This window comes from Schistocerca piceifrons, chromosome 2 (genome assembly GCF_021461385.2).
Source record: "Schistocerca piceifrons isolate TAMUIC-IGC-003096 chromosome 2, iqSchPice1.1, whole genome shotgun sequence".
NCBI lineage: Eukaryota > Metazoa > Arthropoda > Insecta > Orthoptera > Acrididae > Schistocerca > Schistocerca piceifrons.
The window spans coordinates 450,124,017-450,146,171 of record NC_060139.1 but is presented as its reverse complement, the minus strand read 5'-3'; the positions used below and the strand labels follow the sequence as shown (position 1 = coordinate 450,146,171).

General features: G+C 47.3%; 1 protein-coding gene across 1 annotated transcript in view; it reads left to right on the top strand.

Moving 5' to 3' along the window:
• Window positions 1-22,155, top strand: part of LOC124775475 (damage-control phosphatase ARMT1-like) — a 158,232-nt gene that overhangs the window by 129,482 nt on the left and 6,595 nt on the right. Inside the window, exon 6 of the mRNA XM_047250308.1 lies at window positions 16,093-16,302. Coding sequence (XP_047106264.1) covers window positions 16,093-16,302 — 210 coding nt within the window. The remainder of the gene's footprint in view (window positions 1-16,092; window positions 16,303-22,155) is intronic.

Here is a 22,155-nt window from a genome sequence, read left to right as displayed (position 1 = left end):
CAAAAATTCTAAATAAGAATGATAGAAAGAAGAGTTAGAGCGAATGAAAAAGTTATCATGATTCTTAAAATGAAGCATCAAAGGATCCGAAATAAAACAAAATTACATTTAAACTAATTAATTGAATAAAAATAACGTTCAAAGTTATTTCGATAAATATTTAAAAATAAAAATGTGAAAGAGTACGAGGTGATTAGTACCCAGAATCTTCAGCATGTCAGAAATATACCCTAGCCATTGTACTGTGCCATCACTTTGTAAGATGTAAGCATTTTTAGGTCACGCGAAATTCTTTGCACTTTTGCATCAAAGTATTGGTTCACGTTGTAAGTGGTCATCATTGGCGAAACTATGGTAAACGTTTGTCGTCTTCCAAGCAATTTTAATACGTTTTACCAGTTACATTGACCCGAAATTAGTTATTTTCCTTGGCTGCACACAGCTACTTTCATGTTCTGGTGAATGCACAGCCACCACTGTCGTCTGCGTGATGTGGGATGTTTGGGAATTTTCTGTTCTCCAGGGGTTGGAATAGCCTACCTCATTTTTTATATACCTTAGTTTCATCGTCCTTCAAGAATTTTCGATATATGGTTGTAACAGTAGCAAGTGAAGAGACGACTAGATTCGCTGTTCCCGAGATTCTTACTCCCAGGCGCCAGGCCATGACAATGCACCTGTAGCGACTACCGACCAAGTCGCGTGTAATGTCTTTGTTTGGCAAGCTCTCTGTGAGCAGTCTGTGGTCGCGCACGAAACGATAAACACGTGTTCCGAGAATCAAGAAGATGTATATCTGTATATGTGTGCTTCGTACCCATAAAATCGTGCTTATTACCTGTGGTAAAGTGTACATCATTGGATCCAGCTATCCTACTACACTAAACCCATACTGGTGACCCCGAATTTATTTGCGAGTGCTACAGTGAACTCTCGTACTGTCGAGCAATACACAATGGATCGCTTGCCACTTGCTACACCAAACACGTGTGCCAACTAGGTTTTCCATTGGAGACTTCGGCTTTGTTTTCCAATTATCCACCTTATGTTCGCAATGTTTCGACACAGTTTCTGAACACACCAGCTAGCTGTGTGCAACAGGACAGTGCTCCTACATTCCCACAGCCATGTGTGCCGGCATCAGGTATGAACAATAACTTTTCGTTATCGTACATGAATCAGCAGTTGTGCGACAGTGTTCTATACCAACAGAACGTTATTCTTGGACAAAACTTCGCATGCGAACGTTTTAAGTCGAATGTGAACTTTCCACATGTTCCGAGTGCTCAACAATGGCCGACACAATGTGCTCAAACCCCAGTGACTATGCTTACAAGTTTCCCAAGTGCCAGTGTGAACTTTCCACCCGAGTCAGTGGTGGTACACATCAAGCCAGACGTTCGTGACGGGAAATTTCATGTTTACCCCATAACTATGGATTCTCCACCAGCCCCCCCCCCCCCCAACACTATTAGCATCCACTTTACGAGTGTTTCCGACAGCACACGCTGTTCCTGCCTCGTGTGGTCCACAAATGTTAGGTGATTATAACAATTTTAATGCACCTGTAGGGGAGGGGCCTGGAAACTGTACTCTATCATTCTCCGCACATCGGTCGACTATGGTTGACTCCACGGCGCCGGTCCATTCTATGCCTGTTGGTGTTACTCCATCGACTGCCCGACTCATTGATTTCTCGACCACGGTCGAGTCAACTGTGTCTACCACGCCGCATGCCACTGACACTTTTGGGAACTGGTACACCACTACCGCACCCAAGCCAGTTATGCTGCAGAGCTACGGACAGCGAGTGACAGTTTCTGACAAACAGTCATGCCAAGACTCCCCCATCTGTTGGCCTAAGCTACCGCCCCTTCGCAGGGACCACCCATGGTTTGCCTCAGTCGACCATGTCCTGCAGCTACACATTGTCACTGATGACAACTCAAAGTTCCTTTGCTTACTATGTCACCTCCATGATGAACTGGATCTGATCTGTGATATTGTGGCTTCGCCTCCCACTATGGACAAATATGCATTTGCCCAACGCACCATCCTCAAGTACCTATCCATGTCTACAGAGGATGTTATCCACCTCATCAGTCACAAGTAGTTGTGTTCCAGATCCCCATCGCAGGTCTGGCATCATCTTGATTGACATACATCATCTGCAGGAAGCTACACTTTGGACCATCTGGTTGCTCAAACTTCCTCCAGAAATTCAAATTCACCTGCTCTTGTAACTTCGTCCCCACTGGACACTAAACTGAAGATCACAGACCAGGTTTACAACATTCTGCCACCCCCACATTCCTCAGGCCTCAGGGGTTGGCACACCTGCGCAGCAGTTCTATCGTGCGGTACAGAGTGCTCACAACTCGCTTCGCGCATGTGCACAAAACCAACGCTGTCTACCAGCCGCTGCCATAACTCCTCTCCTACCAGCACTACTGCACTGCCGCCATTGAAGGAATCTGCAAACATGACTCCCTCCACTGCCACTTCAGCCTCAGCCAACTCGACAGATGATGCTACGCGCCGTTCTGCTTGGTGTTATTTCCATTCCCGCTTTGGTGATGCAGCTAAGAAATGTCGTTCTCCATGTGCGTTTCCAAACTAATAGCGCGACCCAATTCAGGTGCTATGGGCCGTGCAACATCATACAGACGCCTGTCCCTTAATACTTCTTCACCTCACATGCCTGGACACTTGTATGTGAAAGATGTGGGTCTTGTCTTTCATTTCTAGTCGACATGGGGCCAAGGTTAGTGTGATACCTTTGTCCGCAGGTATTAAATTCGAGCGTCAGCCTTCCCCCCTGCTTTGAGCTGTCAATAATTCCTTGATCCAGTCTCATGGAATTACTAATATAAACTTAAACTGCAGGACATTAACACTCCCTTACAGTGGACTTTCGTTATCACCGATGTTACTAATATAAACTTAAACTGCAGGACATTAACACTCCCTTACAGTGGACTTTCGTTATCGCCGATGTGGATGAACCAGTGCTCAGGGTACATTTTCTCTTAGCCCACGCCCTTTCACTAACCTACAAATAGGTATACCAATCTTTAACTCAGTAGACTGTACCACCAGTTCCAGTATTTCTTCTCTCACATCCAAGAGTGCCACTCTATTGTGCGAGCTAGCTGAAGCCACTGTTGCAGTGCTCTCTCTTAAATCACACAACAAACTTTGGGGCTGCAACATAGCCCTCTGCTTATGCATTGCCGCCATGCAAGCTCATGGACGCTCGTAAGCAGGTCACCCTGCTGTCACACAAGGCCACACCCCCATCCCCCGCATCACCTCCTCGCACCCACCGCTGATGCTGTGTGACTTTTCTATTGCCAGACAGAAGTTGTGCCTGCGACAGTACCAAGTACCCGACCAAGCTCCACGACAAGAACTACCAGTGAATCGTCGCCACTGCTGCTGACCCGCTGGCCTGGGACACACAAGTGTATGCATTAAGGTAGTCATTCCGCATCAGGTGCAGGTCCATCATCCCCGTCAGTGTTTGCAATAAACAACAATACTGTTCATAGGATCAATACCATGGAAGGTCCACCGGTGTGCACAAAGGCTAGGTGTTTAAACCCTGAAAAACTTAAACACACCAAAACTATTATTCAGGAACTTTTAGACAGTAAGACTCTTCGCCCTTCTTCTAGTAGTTGGTCATCACCCATTTATTTGGTGCCTAAGAAAGATGACACCTTCCACCTCTGCAGTGACTATCGGGCACATAACACCAGAACAATTTTGAGATAATTATCCAATCCCAAATATTCAAGATTTTCCTTCCCAACTGCATAGGGCACAAATTTTCAGTGTAATAGACTGCATAAGGCATACCACCAACTGCCAATGGCACCGGAGGATGTTGAAAAAACTACCATCATCACCCCGTTTGGATTGTTCGAGTATCTGTTTGTGCTGTTTGGCCTTAAAAATGCTGTAGAGATGTGGCAATGGTTCATTGACTCATTGGTTGGAAAACTGGACTTTGCATATGCGTACCTGGATGACTGGTTAATTTTTTCTTCCTCACTTGAGGATCACGAACAACACTTAAATGCAGTGTTATAACTATTACAACCAAATGATGTTGCAGTGAACAATGCTAAGTCACAAAGCTGCACTAGTGTCGCTTTTCTGGACCACATGATTTCTGCTGACAGCATCCGCCCCCTACCCGAAAGGGTCGAGGCCATTAGTACAGTGCCTTTGCCCAAAGACTTTCAGAGATGGCACGAACTCCGTCGCTTCCTTGGAATGGTAAATTGCTACCGCAAACACATTCCCCACACTGCCAACATAGAAGCCCCACTGACGGATGCTCTCACAGGAAAAACACTTCAGGGTTTTGGGCAGTCACATGGACCCCAGATATGCGATGCACATTTGATAACCTCAAGTCAGCCTTACAGATGGCCATTATGCTCGCTCATCCCATTGCTGATGATCCCATCTTGCGTACTACAGATGTGAGTGATACAGCAGTGCGGGTGGTACTTCGGCAATCCATGGGTTCTGTTGTACAGTCACTCATATTTTTCTCTCACAAACTGTCCGCTTCCCAACGTAAATGATCGACCTTTGACCAGGAACTATTTGCTATTTATAGCGCTATCAAATATTTCCAAGACAATATCGAAGGTCGCCATCTCGTGCTATTTACTGACCACGAACCACTGATATACGCTTTCTGTAACCTAGGCGAGGACTCATCGAAAACGTTTTCGTCATATGGACCTCATATGTCAGTTTATGAATGACATACATTATGTCAGAGGAGTAGACAACGTAGTGGCCGATTTTTCATCTCGTGTGTCGATATTATCTTCACAACTGGACCTCAGCGAACTCCCTAAATTGCAAATAGATGATACTGAACTCGCCACATTGCGCTCTGATGCTAAAACAGGACTCAGACTTGAGTTCCAGACACTTCCTGGGTTCTCGTCACCCATCTAGTGCGACATTTCAACAGGATGCATGCATCTGGAGATCCCTGCAGCTCTCTGCTGGGACATTTTTAATAGTATTCACGATTTGGCACATCTTGCCATATGCACCACCACACATCTGGTACTGTAATGTTTCATTTGGCCTGGAGTGATAAAACAATGTCACAGTTGGGCACGAGCATGTGTGGCTTGTCAGCGCGCAAAAGTAGGGCGTCATGCACAGCCCCTTATGGGTAAGTTCAGTGTGGTAAAACGAGGATTTCAGCACATACACATCGATATCGTTGGGCCCTCACCCCCCTCAGGCCCCTTCCGTTACATACTGTCTGCCATTAACAGGTTTACCCGCTGGGTAGAGGTAATTCCCCTCAATACTATCACAGCCAAGACAGTGACCCGAGCCCTTTTATTAACCCTGAAGCGGGAACGTGTTGTATCTCCGCTTACAGTCGCTCATGTGCAGTGAACCGGCATTTATCGCCGCGCCCACGCACTATGCTCATGGGAGAGGCTTTGTGGCAATAAATGACTAAAGCGGATTCTGGACAGGACACATTTATTTTTCCTGCCGTTACAATAAATGACAAATAATATACTTCGCTAATGTCCGTCTACATAGGCGCGTTGCACTGGCGGCACGGCTCGGTCACCAATCCCGGAGGGTGTACACTCCAGTGACGAGCCGTGGCGCGACCACGTGGACCAAGCGAGACAAAAGGCCGCGTCACAGAATGTTCTGCTCTTGGCGCAACCAGAGGCACCGTAACGTCCGCGAAGAAGCGAAAGACAATTTAACGGCGACTGCGTTTACGACCGCGCGTACGCATTTACGGCGGAGTCACGTTGACTCGACGCACGTGGTCCGAGGCGGAAGAACTAGGGAGACGTGTGTCGCGTCGCGTCGACTAGCTCGAACTGGTGGCAGTTTTGTTCCCGTGCGGTCCGGTGTGCGACGCACCGTTGCCGAAATTCAGCATAACGGTACAGCTGCCCCTACTTGTGTCGGCAGTGCCGTAGTTCAGCCCTTCGTGCGTTGGACGGTGCTGCCGCCACACAGATCCCCCCTTGGAGAGCGGAGCTCCGTAGCTGCGAAAACGCGGCGATCGTTCGATGGCGCGCGTGTGTTTAAAGTTCGCGCACTGCGTGATGGCAGTGCGGCAGCTTTGGTGGGGGTCGGTTGGCGTCGGAAGGGTGGCGGCCCGTGACGTCAGCGCGCCGGGCAGGCGAGCGTGCGGTGGGCGTGTCCTCGCGCTGGCGGCTAGTGACAGCGGCGTGCGGTGGGCGTGTCCTCGCGCTGGCGGCTAGTGACAGCGGCAGCAGGCACTGGCTGCGACTGTCCGTAGCGATGCGCGTGAAGGCGCGCGTTGCAGGTCATTGGTGGTGACGTCTCGAAGGCGCTTGCGCGAGTGCGTTACCGTCGGAACTCGAACGCGGATTCCGGGAGCTACTACGGACAAGCCGGGCGGTGTGGTGCGCGATGTCCGGAGCTCGACGGAGAAGCGAATGCGGTAAGCTGGCGCGTGTGCCGATCCGGCCTCAACGCCCGACGCGGCGGAGGCAAAAGACGCGAACGCGGGTCCAGGAGCTGTGACGAACGCTCGACTGGAGTTACCGGCCGAAGGCACTTGCAGCTGGAGGTCAGGCCTCTACAGTGGACGGCGGCTCGTGGGCGCCGAATTCTGACGGCGTTCGGTGGCTCGGGCGCGTGATTGCCGGTTTGGGTGTCGTGGCGCGCTGGCGACGCAGCACGGCCGTTTGAATCGGACGCGGCGGCCGGCGCGCGTGACGTAGTCCGCTGGCGGCTGTGGTGGGGGCGACCGGTGCGCCTGTGGTGGGCGCGGTCCGGGCGGCTGTACCAGCTGCCTGGGCGTGGTGGAGGGAGGCGCACGTGGCGGCGCGATGACAGCAGGCTGCGGCTGTGCGTCACCGGCGGCTCCGGGTGCGGGTTCCGTCTGACCGCTGGCAGAGGGAGTGTCGTCCGTGAACAGATCTTCTGCCAGGTCGAAGAAATGCGTGGCTGATGGAGCGGGCAAGACGTAGGCTGGTTTGACGCGGTCGACTGACACTGTCGACGGCATTCCGTTGCACTCGAGGACCAGCGTTTTGTCTCCTCGGGCGATCACGCGGTGCGGTCCACTGTAGGGCGGTCGGAGAGGTGGCCGTACTGCGTCGGTACGCAACATGACGTGCGTGCAGCGCGGCAGGTCGGCGTGGACGAATATCTTCCCGGTGCCGTGCCGCGTCGGTGCGTGCGCTCGGAGGCCGGCCATGTGACTGCGCAGACGTTCCGCCAGAGTGGGTGCCACGGTGTCGCGTGGGAGTCTTGCATCTTCGACAAAATCGCCCGGGATTGTCAGGGATTGCCCGTAAACGAGGTCGGCAGGTGACGCGCCGATCTCCTCCTTCGGCGTGACTCGCAGGCCGAGCAGCACCAGTGGAAGCGCCTCTGGCCATGAGGTGTTGTGGCAGGTTAGAGCGGCTTTGAGGGTCCTGTGGAACCGTTCGACCATGCCATTCGACGCCGGATGGTAGCTGGTTGTCCTGTGTAACCGGGTGCCACACAATCTGGCGACGTGCGTGAACAACGCGCAGTCAAACTGGCGGCCGCGATCAGTTGTCACGTGACTGGGACATCCGAAGCGTGCCACCCAGGTGTCGACGAATGCGGTGGCGACGGTCTCGGCTGTGACGTCAGCGATGGGCGTTGCTTCCGGCCAGCGAGTGAAGCGGTCCACCATAGTTAGGAGGTACCGCTTGCCTTGTGAGAGAGGAAGTGGGCCGACGAGGTCCACGTGGACGTGCGCAAATCGGCGCGTCGCGTCCGGGAAGGTGCCCACGGGTGCGTGGGTGTGCCTGCCGACTTTGGCGCGCTGACATGCGGTGCAAGTGCACGCCCATTCGCGGCAGTCCTTCCGAAGCCCGGGCCAGACGAAACGCGCAGCCACGAGTGTCGCAGTGGTGTTGGTGCCGGGGTGTGACAGTTCGTGGACACAGTCGAAGGCACTGCGCCGGAATTTCTCCGGGAGAAACGGTCGGTGCGTGCCGGTTGAGGTGTCACACCAAATCTTCCGTGCGGAGCCGGGGACAGGCACCAGCTCCAGTTGCAGGCCGCTGGAAGTGTGACGGAATCGGTGCAGTTCTTCGTCACTCTCCTGTACTTGGGCCACGTCCTCAAAGTTCACAGGGGGTGAAATAACGGCACACGCTCGGGACAAACAATCGGCGACGATATTGTCTATCCCCGAAATGTGTCGAATGTCAGTCGTGAATTGCGACACGTACTCTAACTGCTGGAGTTGGCGCGGTGAACACTTAGTGTGGTTGTTCTCGAACGTGTGGGTAATGGGTTTGTGATCGGTGAAAATGATGAACTGTCGGGCTTCTATGGACGATCGGAAGTATTTCACCGCCGCGTATACCGCAAGCAACTCTTGGTCATAAGTGCTCCAAGCACGTTGTGAATCGGAAAGCTTTTTAGAGAAAAAACCGAGAGGCTGCCAACTCCCACCGACGCGCTGTTGTAACGCCGCGCCGATGGCGGCCTGGCTGGCGTCCACGACTACAGATAAGTCCGTGTCATGTACCGGGTGCGCGAGCAGCGTCGCTTCCACGAGACTCCTTTTTGAGTCCGTGAAGCTCTGCTCCATTGCGTCTGTCCAATTCACGAGGGTCCTTCCTTTTGAGGTAGGACTTTGTAACGCCTTAGTCAGCGGCTCTTGCACGGCTGCGGCGTTGGGCAGGTGTCGTTGATAAAAGTTCAACATGCCGAGGTAATGTCGTAATTCTCTGTGCGTCTGCGGACGCGGCATGTTCTGTATTGCCTTCACTTTCTCCGGTAGCGGTGTCGATCCGGTGGGCGTAATTAAATGGCCGAGGAACTCAATTTCCGTCACTCCGAACTCGCATTTAGCGGGGTTAATGACGATGTCGGCTTCACTCAGGCGCTGAAAGATGGTCGTTAAGTGGCGGCGGTGGAGTTCGGGCGACTTGGAATACACCAAGATGTCGTCGAGGTACGCGAAGCAAAATGGCAAGCCTCGCAAGACGCCGTCCAGGAACCGCTGCCAAGTCTGGGCAGCATTCCGAAGACCGAAAGTCATAAACAGGCTTTCGAAAAGCCCAAAGGGCGTTATGATGGCTGTTTTTTCGATATCTTCGGGCGCCACCGGAATTTGGGTGTACGCCTTTGCGCAGTCAATCTTGCTGAACACCGCGCAGCCCGCCAAGGTGTAGCTGAAGTCTTGAAGGTGTGGGACTGGGTAGCGGTCCGGCACCGTTCGCGAATTAAGGGCGCGATAGTCCCCACACGGGCGCCACGAATTGTCTTTTTTGGGCACTAAATGCAACGCCGATGACCATGGGCTGCTCGATGGTCACACGATGCCTTGCCGCAGCATGGCCTCGAACTCTGCCTTTGCTGCTGCGAGTCTGTCCGGCGCGAGTCGACGTGGGCGACACGATGTGGGGGGTCCGGGTGTGGTTATTATGTGGTGCACCGTCGAATGTTTGATGTCTCTCGGTGCACTGGCTGGGCGGGTTAGGTCGGGGTATTGTTCAAGAATGTCAGCGTACGGTCCGGGGCACTTCACGGGTTTAACGCTGTAGTATGCAGCCTGCCGGCGCTGTCCCGCTATCTTTAAATTAGTCGTGGCGTCGATGAGCTGGCCATTTGCGATGTCGGCTAGTAGCCCGTAGTGGCCGAGAAAGTCTGCGCCCAGGATCGGCTCATTGACGTCGGCCACGGTAAAAGTCCACGAGAACGTGCGCTGTAGGCCTAGATCTATATTGCGGCTGTGTGTGCCGTAAGTTTTAATAGTGGAATTGTTCGCCGCTGTAAGGCAGAGTGCCTCGGCCCGCCTGCGGTCTCGTAACATAGAACGGGGGAATATCGAGAGGTCCGACCCCGTGTCGACGAGGTACCTCGCGCCTGCCCCCCGTTCCGCAACAAACAGACGCTTCGATATCATATTGCAGCCGGGTGCGCCTAGGTCCGGTCGCAGCTGGCATTTGGGTGCGAGCAAGTAGCGCGGCACCTGGTTGCTTCGTTGCCGAAGCGGGCGTGGTACCAGCAGTAGCCGCTTTGTGCGTGCCGTGACGTCGGCGGGGTACCGTTGGAGCGGCTGTTGCTGCGTTGCCGGCTGCGCGAGCCACGCCGCCTGTCGCCCGGTCTGCTGCCGCTGCGGCGCGTGCTGCCCTCTTGCTGCGAGCGCGCCAACCGGTCTACTTGCGTCGAGAGAGCTGCCACCTGTGCGGTCAAGTGTTGCACTAGCTGGTGCAGGTCGGCATCCGATGCGGGTGCGGGAGGCGCTTGCCGCCACGGAGGTGAGGGGACGGAGTCGTAAGCTGCCGCAGCCGCAGTGCTAGGCGCCGTTGTCAGCGCGTCGTGCACCCTGTCGGCCAAGTTAGCGACGGCGTCCAGCTGCATCTCCGTCTGTGCGGCTATCACTGCCTGCACCTGAGCTGGGAGGCTGCGCACCCAGATAGTGCGTAACAGCGAATCTGGCACCATATCGGACTGCGCGAGGCTCCGCAAGTGGCGCAAGAACTGCGAGGGCCTCCGATCGCCGCATTCCTCTTGCCGCAGCAGTTGGTGCGCACGCTGTTCCTCTGACGACGAAATCCGCCGGATCAGCTCTTCCTTGAGCCGTTTGTAGCTCGACTGCGTCGGTGGGGCGGTGATTATATCCCGCACTTCTGCCGCATAGTTCTGGTCCAGCTGGCTCACTACGTGCCCAAATTTCGCCAGGTCGCAGGTCACGTGGTTGCTCATAAATACCGCCTCAACCTGGCTGAACCACATCACAGGGTCGCGCAGCCAAAAGGGAGGCAGCCTGATCAATGCCCGTCCAGCGCTTGTCGGCGTTCCGGCGGTCGTAGGAGGCGTCGGTGTGGCGGGGATTTGCGCGCCAACATTGTCCTGAGCTGTCTGCGGCTGCGCGGCGTCCGCGCGTGTAGTCCGTGCCTGTAGCTCATTCTCTAGCCTAGTGTTGCGTGCGAGCAGTTCTTCGACGATCTTTCGCAACTCCTCTAGTGTCGCCATCTTAGCTCAGAGTCGAATCCTCGTACAAGAGGAAAGTACACAGTGAAAATAACACAAGGGAAACACACGAAAAGAAAAAAAAATAACACTAAGCAGTTCGCGATCAAAATATACGCACACAAAAACAATACAAAAAAAGTTAGTTAAAAAAAAATTTTACTACGGAGCACTGTTCGGCGCAGGCGTATGCGCGCAAGCCTACTCGCGGTTCCGCGTCTCTCGTACCTACGAACGTTCGTCACCACGTGTTTTTTAGCCTCAGATCACGTCGGGGTCACCAGTGAAGCGGAAACGTGTTGTCTGGAATATGCTTCCTGTTTGACTGGAGAATTCCTAATGTAGTAACTTTGTAGTCTTGGTATAACTCTTCCGCCAAATCCACCGAAGTGTAGTATTGGTCTGTAGTAATATTTCTACCAGTATTTTTCACAGGTGCTACCAGACATTTGATGACAGCTGCTGAACCCCGTTCTTCTTTCCACAAATTCTGAACATTACCTGCATAGGGTTCCTCATTCAAGACGTATCTGCCAACTGTATCGGGCATCGTGCGTATAAGGATGCCATACTTGCCCGACTTATCTGTCATAAATACTTTGAAGGGGCAGCGCCCTCTAAACAAGCTCAGCATCTCATCTATGGTGAGGTGGACCCCTGGTTTACACAGTAGTGGAAACCTATTATTCCCTTTGTTGAAAACATCACAGAGTTCTGTGAACTTGTCTGCTTCCCTTCTTAGCTGGTGGGTACTTTTGTCATCAAACCTTATGATTGCAATAAATCCTTGAAACGTTCTCTTGCCATAATACCCTTGTAAACTGGCCGACCCATTAGGTCTGACCAAAGATCGTGTACACTGACAGAATTGTCCTTATTTGCCCCCATAAGTATCAGGATTCCTATAAAGGCATACAATTCTTTCTCATTAGTCAAAGTAACGTTTTGCCTAACTGCCTCTTCATTTGAAATGTTTTACTATAACATCCATGATGCCAGGTGTAAGAAGTAAATTCAAGGCTTCTCCAGGTGAATGGCAAACACCAGCTGTAGTTACTCCTGCCTGCTCTCTTACTATATTAGTAACTGACCTCCGAGGAATTCTAGGCTGTGTGGTTAGGTACCTTCCTCCAGACTTGACCACAATAACATCCTGATGGTCACTGCCTGAAGCTGCGGTACCTTCATCTTCTCTAACATCCACATCACTTTCTCGATCTTAATCATACTCCATAACACCATCCTCATATTCACTTTCACTCCCCGAGTCAGAATCTTCATCTAAAATTTCATTCAGAACTCTTTCTAAAGACGAGTCATGTATTTTTTTAGTCATTTCTAAGTCTGGGTGTGAACAGTAGGGAACTGCACTAACTCACTGCAAGTTTACAAGATAAATAACAGCTGACTGACATCAACAATCATTTCCTCTGAAAGTAAACCGATTGTTGTGAATATCAAGAATACCATCCAACAAGAAACTAACTTACATTGTTGTAGATATGAGAAATACGAAATCCTACTAAGGGAAATTTTCTATAGCATGGAAGCCTAAGGGGGCGTTTGTTGGACCCATAATAAGTTGATTTATTTTTTCTTTCAAAGCAGGAACTTTCTATAAAATATATTGACACTAATGTTTCATAAAATAGCCAACAAACAATAACTCTATGAAACTTACTTTGGCAAAAGCAGGGAACATAAAAAAATTGTGGATTCAACGAACCCCCTCATTAGGCGTCCTAGGGTTAATGTGGATCTCGCACTTCGGCTGCCCAGCTTCTATCACCACCAACCAGAGTCGCCAGTTCGAGTCTGCCCTCTTCTGGCAACTTTGTGAACTGTGCAGGGTGAAACAATTTAGGACAACAGCATACCATCTCCACAGCAATGGTTTTGTTGAATACTGGCACCGAACGCTTAGAGCTTCCCTGATGTGCCATGGAGGTGAGTGGGCCAACGCCTTACCATGGGTAATGTTAGGCATTTGGGCCACATACAAAGAGGACCTTGGCGCATCCCTGGCAGAAGTACTATTCAGAAAACCCCTCACACTCCCAGCAGAAATAGTTAAGCATGTTAAGGGGCTAACCACTAATATTCGTGCGCTCCCTCCTCGACTGCACTCACTCCCTCCTGTATTTCAGCATAAGGACTTGGCATATTGTACTCACATCATTGTGCGCATTGACACCATCTGACCGGCACTCAGCCCTTCATATTCTGGCCCGCACAGAGTCATATCATGATGTAACAACACGTTCAAAGGGCTCATTAATGGCACACCTCAAACGATATCTGTCTGCCACCTCAAACTGGTGTGGTCTCCAGGAGAACTGCCCGATACCCCACCCTGTCGGTCCCCACCCTCTACTACACCCACCTCGCACGAGGCATCTACCGACGGTCAGCAGGTGGGTGACGACCATACTCACACGTGTGATGTTACCCACTCCAAGTCTTGTGACAGTGCTACAGGTGCGTGTGACATCCCCCTATAGAGTGATGCGTGTGATGACTCCTCCTCCTACAGGCAGCCCCCCACCTTTCCCCTGCTAGGATTTAGTGATGTATCAGGGGCCAGCCTCAGAACATGTGATGTTGCCAGCGATGACTCGTGTGGAGATTCTGTCAACCCCTATATGGAAGTGGTAGTTAATGTCAACACTGATTTCATTTGCAGTTCTACAGTGTTTTTGTTATGCATCTGGATAATGTGTGTGTATTCTACGAACAAGCCAGTTCCCCAATGACAACTTGACCCACATTCATCTTCTCCAGTCTGTCCCCTTGCCTGTTGGTACTGACCCACCAACGGTAAGAGTCTTTCGTACCACAACAGACCTTCAGGTTCGCTACCCCGGCTCCTCACAACCCACTGTCCCCTTCCCAGATCCCTCCACTGCTGTACAAGGACTCGCCCGGTCAGGCCGGACCATCCGCCCCCTTGCTGGCTCGAGGACTTCATTTACTAATGTAATGTAATGTATTGTTTCTGTTTAAACACCCTCTCCCTCCCCCCTGGGTTCTTCCTTTACATGTATGCCCTCATATTAGTGTTTGTGCTCCACACTCTATGGTAGGGGGGTGGGGGGGGGATAATCTGGCGACTATCGACCAAGTTGCGTGTAACATCTTTATTTGGCAAGCTCTTTTTGAGCAGTCTGTGATCGCGCGCGAAACAATAAACAAGTGTACCGAAAATCAAGAAGGTTTATATCTGTATATGTGTGCTTTGTACCAATAAAATCATGCTTATTCCATGTGGTATAGTGTACATCCTTGGATCCAGCAATCTTAACACATTAAACCCATACGCCCTTTGTGAAAGTCGTCTATGTTGGTGGGTGTCTGACTCGCATCGTTGCTAGTGTGATTCCCCTTCGTCTCTGCTCTACGTATATACTTTCCTTGCCATTAAGTGCCCACAACGCTGCCAGTCCACGTTCAGTTTCGCAGCGCCAAGTGAACATAATGTTTTGGCTTATCAGTTGTAATGGTCGCCTAGTCGTAGATATTGCTATACTCGCACTATTTCACTCCCATTTACGGAGCTTGTTAGCACTTGATGTTAGGTTGGCGCCATTAAAATGCATTGTGGTAATCGCTGCTGCTTGCTGGATCGCTGCTGTGTCTCGATGCTGATGATGGCTCTAAATCTGGTTGTCTAGGGTTTAAAAGATGAGGTTCCGTGTTTTTAATGTGCTTTTGATGATAAATAATGAGCGAAACCAACAAATATTTAAACTTCAAATATTTATTACTCTGGTGGCCATCTTAATTCCACTGACCACCAAAGACAATGACACAACACAAAGAAGTACTTCTTTTACATGTTCTTTGCATTATTTATCCATCTCAAGCAATAACACACAGACACACTTTACCAAAGTGACATTCCGACTGTGCTCCTGACCCTGCTTGCTGCTTGTATTTATAACCTTGTCAAAGAACTACTAAAAAGAGATATAGTTTATAAGTCACATGTACATCTGTTATCATAATTTGTGCAGAAAAGTTATTAATTTACATCGAGTGACATAATCTAACATGTTATTAAAATGACAGACATATTTGTTGACTTGACAGAATAATTCTTTGCTACAAAAAGGCCGTTTTTTAGAAGTTTGTCAATTGACTTCTCTAATTTGCATAAATAAGTAAATAACATGAATTATTTGGTTTTCGTCTAAAATAGGAGTGTTTACGTGAATACTGATTGAAAACGGTCCTAGTGAACAAACAGGTTTCACTGGGTGATTTTTATTTAAGGAGATCCAAAATACGTGAGTTGGCCACTATTTTTCGTACTTCATAATAATTATTTAAGATGAACTTAGTGTTTTAGCATGATGACATTTGCTGCATCAGTGTTCAAGTGATATTAACTTTTGTGTGGGTCAGTTATTCAGTATAATTTAATGGGTTGACTGTTTATGGAGACATGTTATGCAATCATTGTTAACATACACAATAACTTTTCTATAATCATAAATACTCGTTAAACTGGTTGAATTTGGAGGGTATCGCATACTTCGGTAAAGTAAAGCCTTTAATATGTTCCGTTACACAGTGTACATCTTAATAAGCTAGAAGCCAGTTTTAGACGTTATTCACTATTGATAATTTCGACTGTAAACACCTGTGTTCTCTGCATTTTTAATCCCTCTGAAGCCCAGGTAAATACAAACATGTCAATAACCTCTCATGAAACCACAGCGCAGTCAGTATGATCTACTTATCTGAGCTTCCAACACTTCCTGTGTTACCGGTGGAAATTGGAGTCACTGACTGAAGTGGCGTTACACTGGGACTCCTATTAGGGAAGATAGTCAACCGAATACTCATCTGATCACCCAGATTATGTTTTCCATGATGCCCTTAATTTGCTTAAGGCGAATGTTGGGAAGGTTTCTTTCAAAGCACATGGCCAAATTCCTTCCACAGTCTTCACTAATTTGAGCTTGAGCGCCTCTCCAATGACCTGTCATCGTTAGGAAGTTAACATTCCTCATCCTACTTTTCTTTCTTCTCTGTGTCAGTGACAGAAGATGACTGAGTTTTGCTGATACATTGCAGGCCCATCCGTACTATGTGTCTGACGCAACGATGGACGACCTGCAATACCTGCTGGAGCAGCTGACAACTGGGGATGCTCCAGAGGCTGCTCGCCTGCTGGCTGTGGATTGGAAGGACCGCTTGCAGGATGGTGGGCCCTGGATTGCCTCTGCTGAATACTTCTGGACACTGCCACTGACCTATGACCGCATGCCCAAGGAGGACCCCAAGGTATGATTCCACATACAGTGTCCCTAGTTCTGTAGTCAAATAAATACACTGGCACAAATATAAAGTGTTAGACCATGAAGCACAATTTCAATACATATCAAATTTTCTGGAGATCTTCACATAACTGGTGTTAAACGATTAAATTTTCGTTCCATTGGGAATTCGGGTTCATCATTAACATCAGTATATACTATTGTATTCACTGTGGCATGGAAGCACGGAGCCTCCAAATGCCTTCTTTAGGAATTTTGCGTCATGTCTGAATCACATGTCGTGTCAATTCCTGAAATTTTCTGCCTGGAGGCTGGCATGAAGATATACATGTTCCCTTCACGTCCGAGACATACTTAGCTGGTGACAAATCAGGGGACTGGTTATGCCTGTCAAGGATCTGTACGTTTCACAAGATGTTTGCAGTTTGTACTGTGGTGTAGGTTTTACATTGTCCTGATGAAATATACTAAAGGGTATCTTGGTCTTAAAAGTAAGACAACAACAATTACCGTTCTTGGCACATGATAGGGAGCAAAAACTACCAGTAAGTCCTGTCGTCATATCCTATAGCTCTTCATACCATGATTCCAGAATTTGGATTGGTATGGTCTCGCACAAGACAAGACAAGCGGTATTCTTCACTGAACACCACAGGTACCACTCAACATACTAGCTAACTATGGCTCTGCACCCAACTCGTAATCTTAACCGAGCTTCCAGTAATGCTGAACGATTCTGCTGTCACCAACGCACATTTAGCGTAAGGATAAAAAAAAAAAAATCAAGGTAAGAGAAATCAAGTTTTCTACAGAGGCATCCTGAGAGAGATTTTTGCCTGGATTAGATTATATTACATTACATTAGATTCAGTTTTCGTTCCACAGGCCCTAAAAATTAGATTATTCTCGTGGATGTGGAACATGTCAGAAAGCATAACATAAAACATTTGAATATAATACTTACTACCCTGATCATTCGTCAGGAGATTGTCGAAATAAGTGAACACAATGCGGTAATATTTACAGAATTAACATGCACTCAGAATGAAACATTGTTATTCACTATTAATAAATTTATCATACACAAAATACCCAATCTTGATTATTGTGACCAAGTGCTGTCAAAACCGAAATCTAACAGACATTTTTACTTAAGCTGGCTTAACAGTCTCTGTTAAGATATTCATCTATAGAGTAGAAGGAGTTGCCTATCAAAAAGTCTGTTTAAACTGTGTTTTATCCGAAGCCAAGTTTTTAACGGCTGCTGGCAATTTATTGAAAATGTGTGTTCCTGAATATTGGACCGCTTTTTGGACCAAGGTAAGTGATTTCCAGTCTTTATGTAGATTGTTCGTATTCCTAGTATTGATACTGTGTATTGAACTATTGGTTGGAAATAGAGATGTATTACTTGCAACAAATTTCATTAACTAATAAATATATTGAGAAGCAGTGGTTAGAATACAAAGTTCCTTGAACAGGTTTCTACATGATGTTCTTGAATTTACACCACAAATGATTCTTATCACACGCTTTTGCACCCTGGCTCCATTTATGAGTGAAAGAGGACAGGAAATGATTAGTAGCGGTACGGTGCTCTCTTGGCCATACACCATATGGCGGCTTTCAGAGTATTTATGTACGTAGGTGAAACAGCATAACCAAAAATGCACAAAAAAGGAAATCCAATAAGAGCAGTAGTCAGCTCTGTAAATAGCCCAGCACACAAACTGTCACAGAAACCGAGTAAAATACTGATTAAAAATCATGCATTCGGAATAACATGTTCGTAAAGAGACAGCTTGGTACTAGCTGAGGAACTAAGAGCCATGAAATTCCCACAGTTACTCGGTTTTATGAATCTAAATTGCCATTTGTCACTCAAAAATGACCTATACAAGAAGCTGTAGCACTAATAAGAAAAAACGTTATCAGAAATGAGAAAACTGCATACACAGAGATTGTTGAAGTCATGGAATGCCTCCAGCTTACCCTAAGTTTTCAGCTATTGAACATTTAATGACAAAGTTTATAAGTAGCCAGGCAGTCTAGCAATGACATGATGTACATGTAGTACCATAGCTGACACATACATGCATTACCTGGAATAAAAGTTATTTAACAACCAAGAATACTGTCTAAAGAAAATTGTTTTTTATAGGAGATACACACATTACTGCTAGTAAAAAGACTGCCAAAGAGAGTGGACAAACTAAATTAATTGACTAGTCTTCACCAGAAAATTAACTTTACAGTGGAACATAAACAAGCCAAAAACATCAGTTACCTGGACCTAAACATCCCATGGCACAACAATACATGCATATTCATAATTATGGGAAAAATATCTGCAACTTTATATCACCCAGACATGAAGTGGCATACAGGTCTATACTTCTCAGAGCAATTTAAGTATCTTTTAACCAAGAAGAAAAGCTTGTAAGGTTTTGCAGAATGGGTTGTGCTGCGAAGTGATTGTTAAAAAATCGATACGTTGCGCCATTTCCGATTTATTTAGCATTGAAGTTAGCCATTCGGGACTTTTTGTGCGCAAATTCAAGAAGCTTGCCAGAGGCGGTGCTGCCAAAAGTCTTCTTTGTTTATTCCGCTCAAACTGAACAACAGAGCGATACAAAATCTGGACACTGGACAGTAGCAAGCATCTCTTGTTCGGTTGAGGAAACCAATGAAGAACACATTTGGCAACACCACCACTAGCGAACTACCTGAATTTGTGCATACGACAACTTGACTGACTAACTTCAGTGGTAGCTACATCGTAAATGGCGCAACGTAAAGAAGTTTTTTCTCAACAATTATTTCTCGGCACAGCCTGCCCAGCAACACCCTTGCAAGCCTTTCAGACTGTTTCTGACCACAATGTATGCGAGCAAATAATGATTCATGCTGTTAAGATAAAATCCATCTGCACAAAAGAATAGTATATCGTATTCTGTGGGCGACATATAGCGTTCTCTCTGTTGATTATGCGTAAAAATATCCTCTCTAAAAATGTTTAGTTTTTGTACGTTTTGCTTCCATTGTGCACGGTGCACAGAAAATTGTGTGTGATGTTCAGTACGTACGAGTATATATGTGAGTTTCTGCACAAGTGGACCACAAGGAAACCATAAGGGGGTGGGTGTTCTTGCCAAATTCGTTCTTTACTCTATATGAAGATCATAATAAATATTGAAAATTCCGCATCTTTTATATACTGCAGTAAAGACAATAGAAAAATGCAGCAACTCACTTATCGAAAACGTCACGAATCACCATCTACATCTACATGACTGCTCTCCAATTTACACTTAGGTGTCTGGCAGAAGGTTCATCAACCAGCTTCAGGCTGTTTCTCTATGGTTCCACTCTCGAACAGCACGTGGGAAAAACGAACACTGAAGTCTTTCCGTGCGTCATCTCGGTCCTCTTATTTTATTACGATGGTAGTTCTCCTTATGCAGTTGGGCGCAAACTAAATATTTTCGCGTTCGGAGGAAAAAGTTGGTGGTTGTATTTCGCCGCAACGAAAAACGCCTTTGTTTTAATATTTGCCAAGTCGTGTGTCACAGCTGATGAATACTGAGCAAAAGCAACTACGATTACGAAATTTTCGGCGAAGTTTGGGACTTTTAGAAAAGATTCCAACGATTCCGTACACCAATTCATTATTTCAGATGCACCGTTAATGTGTAATAATTACTACCCAAATCCTTCTTAAACAGAATTGAGCAGCAAACAGTTCACGTGACTGGTGGATATCAAGGAGGGTTTAGGAAACATATATCGTGTGCTGAGCAGGCTCTGTGTTGGAAGACAATATTAAGGGTACGATGAAATATCTGATCCTAATGAAGTACGGTAGTTCGACAAGAACATGGCCAATTCCCCTTCTCTTTAACCCAACACCAGTCCCTCTGAACTGCGGAGATGGGAACTTGCACTCCAACACATCCTTTCATCCCGCCATCCCCCTGGACTGAACCTACGTTAAACAACCTCACTCCCATTCACTCTTCAGTCTTCTCCTCTTTCCCTTTCCTCTTTAGCCATTCACGCATCTTTTCATCCAACATAGTTGTGTTTATCTTTATACCACAGTCTAACATAACATGTTAGACTGTGTTTATACTTTACTTCTGATGCGTCCTCTTTGGTTTGAAGCTGGCACAGTACTTACAGTAGAATATCTTTGGCTTCCCTCTGACAACCATGCCTCCATCCTTGCTACCCTCCCTGTTTACCTTTCCCTGTTGCTTCATAAACTGGGTTGTGAGTAACTGAATCCACTTTCCCTTCTTCCCTTTTTTCCCCTCTCTCCTCCCTGATGAAGGAACAAAGTTCTGAAAGCTAGGAATGTAAATTTTCAGTTCTGTTTTATGTGTATCTATCGGCTGTACTGAGCTGAGGTAAGTACTGGCCAGCCCCTCTATCTCTTTGTTAGTATTAGACAATATCTTCAGACAATGGGGAAAGAAGTCTAGAGTGCAAACATCGTGAACTCAGGACAGAGAATCGATGTGAAGTGCTTAGCTGTTGCTGGCACCACTAGTGAGGAAACCAAGTACACTGTAGAGAAGTAACAGGAGGCAGCATCGAAGACAGGCCGTCAGATAAGATATGAGAATACTCATATAATGGAAGATTTAGATAAAAATATTAGAAGATCCTCACTACAAACGAAATACGAGACAATTTCATATGTCACACCCTTGCTACAAAAGTGACGTAACTCAAAAATCTTCATTTTTAGGTCATTATTATGGCAGAGTTGAAGAAATGTTATTTGACCACTCACGAAAGTGTGTTTCCGTAATTTCATTATCTGGTCGTTAGAGGACGTTGTGTCACTTTAATTTTTTGGAATAGGGAAGTGCTCATAACAACAAGAGCGTTGCATTGTTAGTTGATCATTGAATTCCATAGCGAACTGATCGTTGTTAAGAAGTTCAGAACCGTGTTATGAGTTGTGACGTTCTTTTGGATTGAACCCACAAAAAAGCATCGTGATATTTTCATTTGTGTCACTAATGTTGATCGAGGTAAGCACAGAACGGCTAATTTGGATCATGTCAGTTTTTAAGAATCATTTACGGGAATTTCGAGTTACGTTAGTTTTAATGAATAAATTGAACTTTTCCATTTTTGTGCTTTGGCCAGCCGGCCGGAGTGGCCGAGCGGTTCTAGGCGCTACAGTCTGGAACCGCGCGACCGCTACGGTCGCAGGTTCGAATCCTGCCTCGGGCATGGATATGTGTGATGTCCTTAGGTTAGTTAGGTTTAAGTAGTTCCAAGTTCTACGGGACTGATGACCTCAGAAGTTAAGTCCCATAGTGCTCAGAGCCTGAGCCATTTGCTTTGGCCAAAACAAGTTCGCTGTTTCCTAAATTAGGCAACATTAGGTTTCACAAGTAAACACGATACTGTTGATTATAGTATGTATTGTAGTATTTGTGATGTTTATTTTTTATATCGTGAGTAGCTTCGTTATAGAAGATATGTTCTCAGTTGTGTCGGTTTTGAAGTAGAATATGGCATTTTGAGTTGTGTCGCTTTTTAAGAATATATCATTTCAATTTCTGTTCCCTTTCCATGTACAATAATGATGCTGTCATCAAGGTGTTCACCTGTCGTAGTGCACGATAGTGCAGAGGATGGAAATTGTGCTACTCTAGCATGCACTCAAGGAAAAGAAGCCCGTGAAACAGCTCCAAGTAATGAGGTAGAGGAAAAACATAATAAAATGTTTCAAAATCTACATTTTCAAAGAAATGCCTCATCCGTAATGAAATGCTATAATGATAGAGGATCAGTTGCTGCTGCTCCCAGTTCTGATGCAGGAAAAAGTGATATTTATGTT